The sequence below is a fragment of the Eimeria mitis genome, genomic scaffold (genome assembly GCF_000499745.2).
Source record: "Eimeria mitis Houghton genomic scaffold, Emh_scaff2509, whole genome shotgun sequence".
Lineage (NCBI taxonomy): Eukaryota > Apicomplexa > Conoidasida > Eucoccidiorida > Eimeriidae > Eimeria > Eimeria mitis.
Window position 1 is genome coordinate 6,748 of NW_013570850.1, and position 595 is coordinate 7,342.

At 36.5% G+C, this 595-nt stretch overlaps 1 protein-coding gene across 1 annotated transcript in view; it reads right to left on the minus strand.

Annotated features, from left to right (window-relative positions):
* The window catches only part of EMH_0054880 (uncharacterized protein), a gene marked incomplete at both ends in the record, with an annotated part of 3,154 nt that overhangs the window by 2,385 nt on the left and 174 nt on the right, over window positions 1-595 (minus strand). The window contains one exon of the mRNA XM_013497168.1: window positions 400-419. Within this exon, the coding sequence (XP_013352622.1) occupies window positions 400-419 (20 nt within the window). The remainder of the gene's footprint in view (window positions 1-399; window positions 420-595) is intronic.

The window sequence follows — 595 nt, forward strand, 5'->3', positions numbered from 1 at the left end:
ATATAACCATTGCCCCCAACTAAAAAACCCTCATAAACAAACCACCAAATACAGGCGGCCTTTAACATACAGACTTTCAGGCATACGAGAGCAGCAGCAGCAACAACAACAGCACCAGCAACAACAACAAAAGCAGCACCACCAACAACGACAGCAGCACCACCAACAGCAACAGCAACAGCAACAACAACAACAGCAGCAACAGCAGCAGCATCAGCAGCAGCAGCAGCAGGTGGAGTGTAGTTGTTTACTTCTTCCTCAACCCTCATGGTGATATAATCAAAGGTAGTCATTCTGTGGCGCAGCAGATAGATATGCAGCAGCAGCAGCTGCAGCAGCAAACCCAAAACAGGCAAATTCAGCAGCAAAGGAACCGCAGACACCGCGTAAAACACATACGGGTTGAACCCCCCGTAAAACTGCAACACACACACACAAATATATAAATAAATATACTAATAAATATATAAATAAATAAATAAATATAAATATAAATATATATAGTTATATTTGTATTTCTAAACTTATATATATATATATATATATATATATATATATATATATATATATTTTTTTTTTTTTTTTTTTTTTTTTT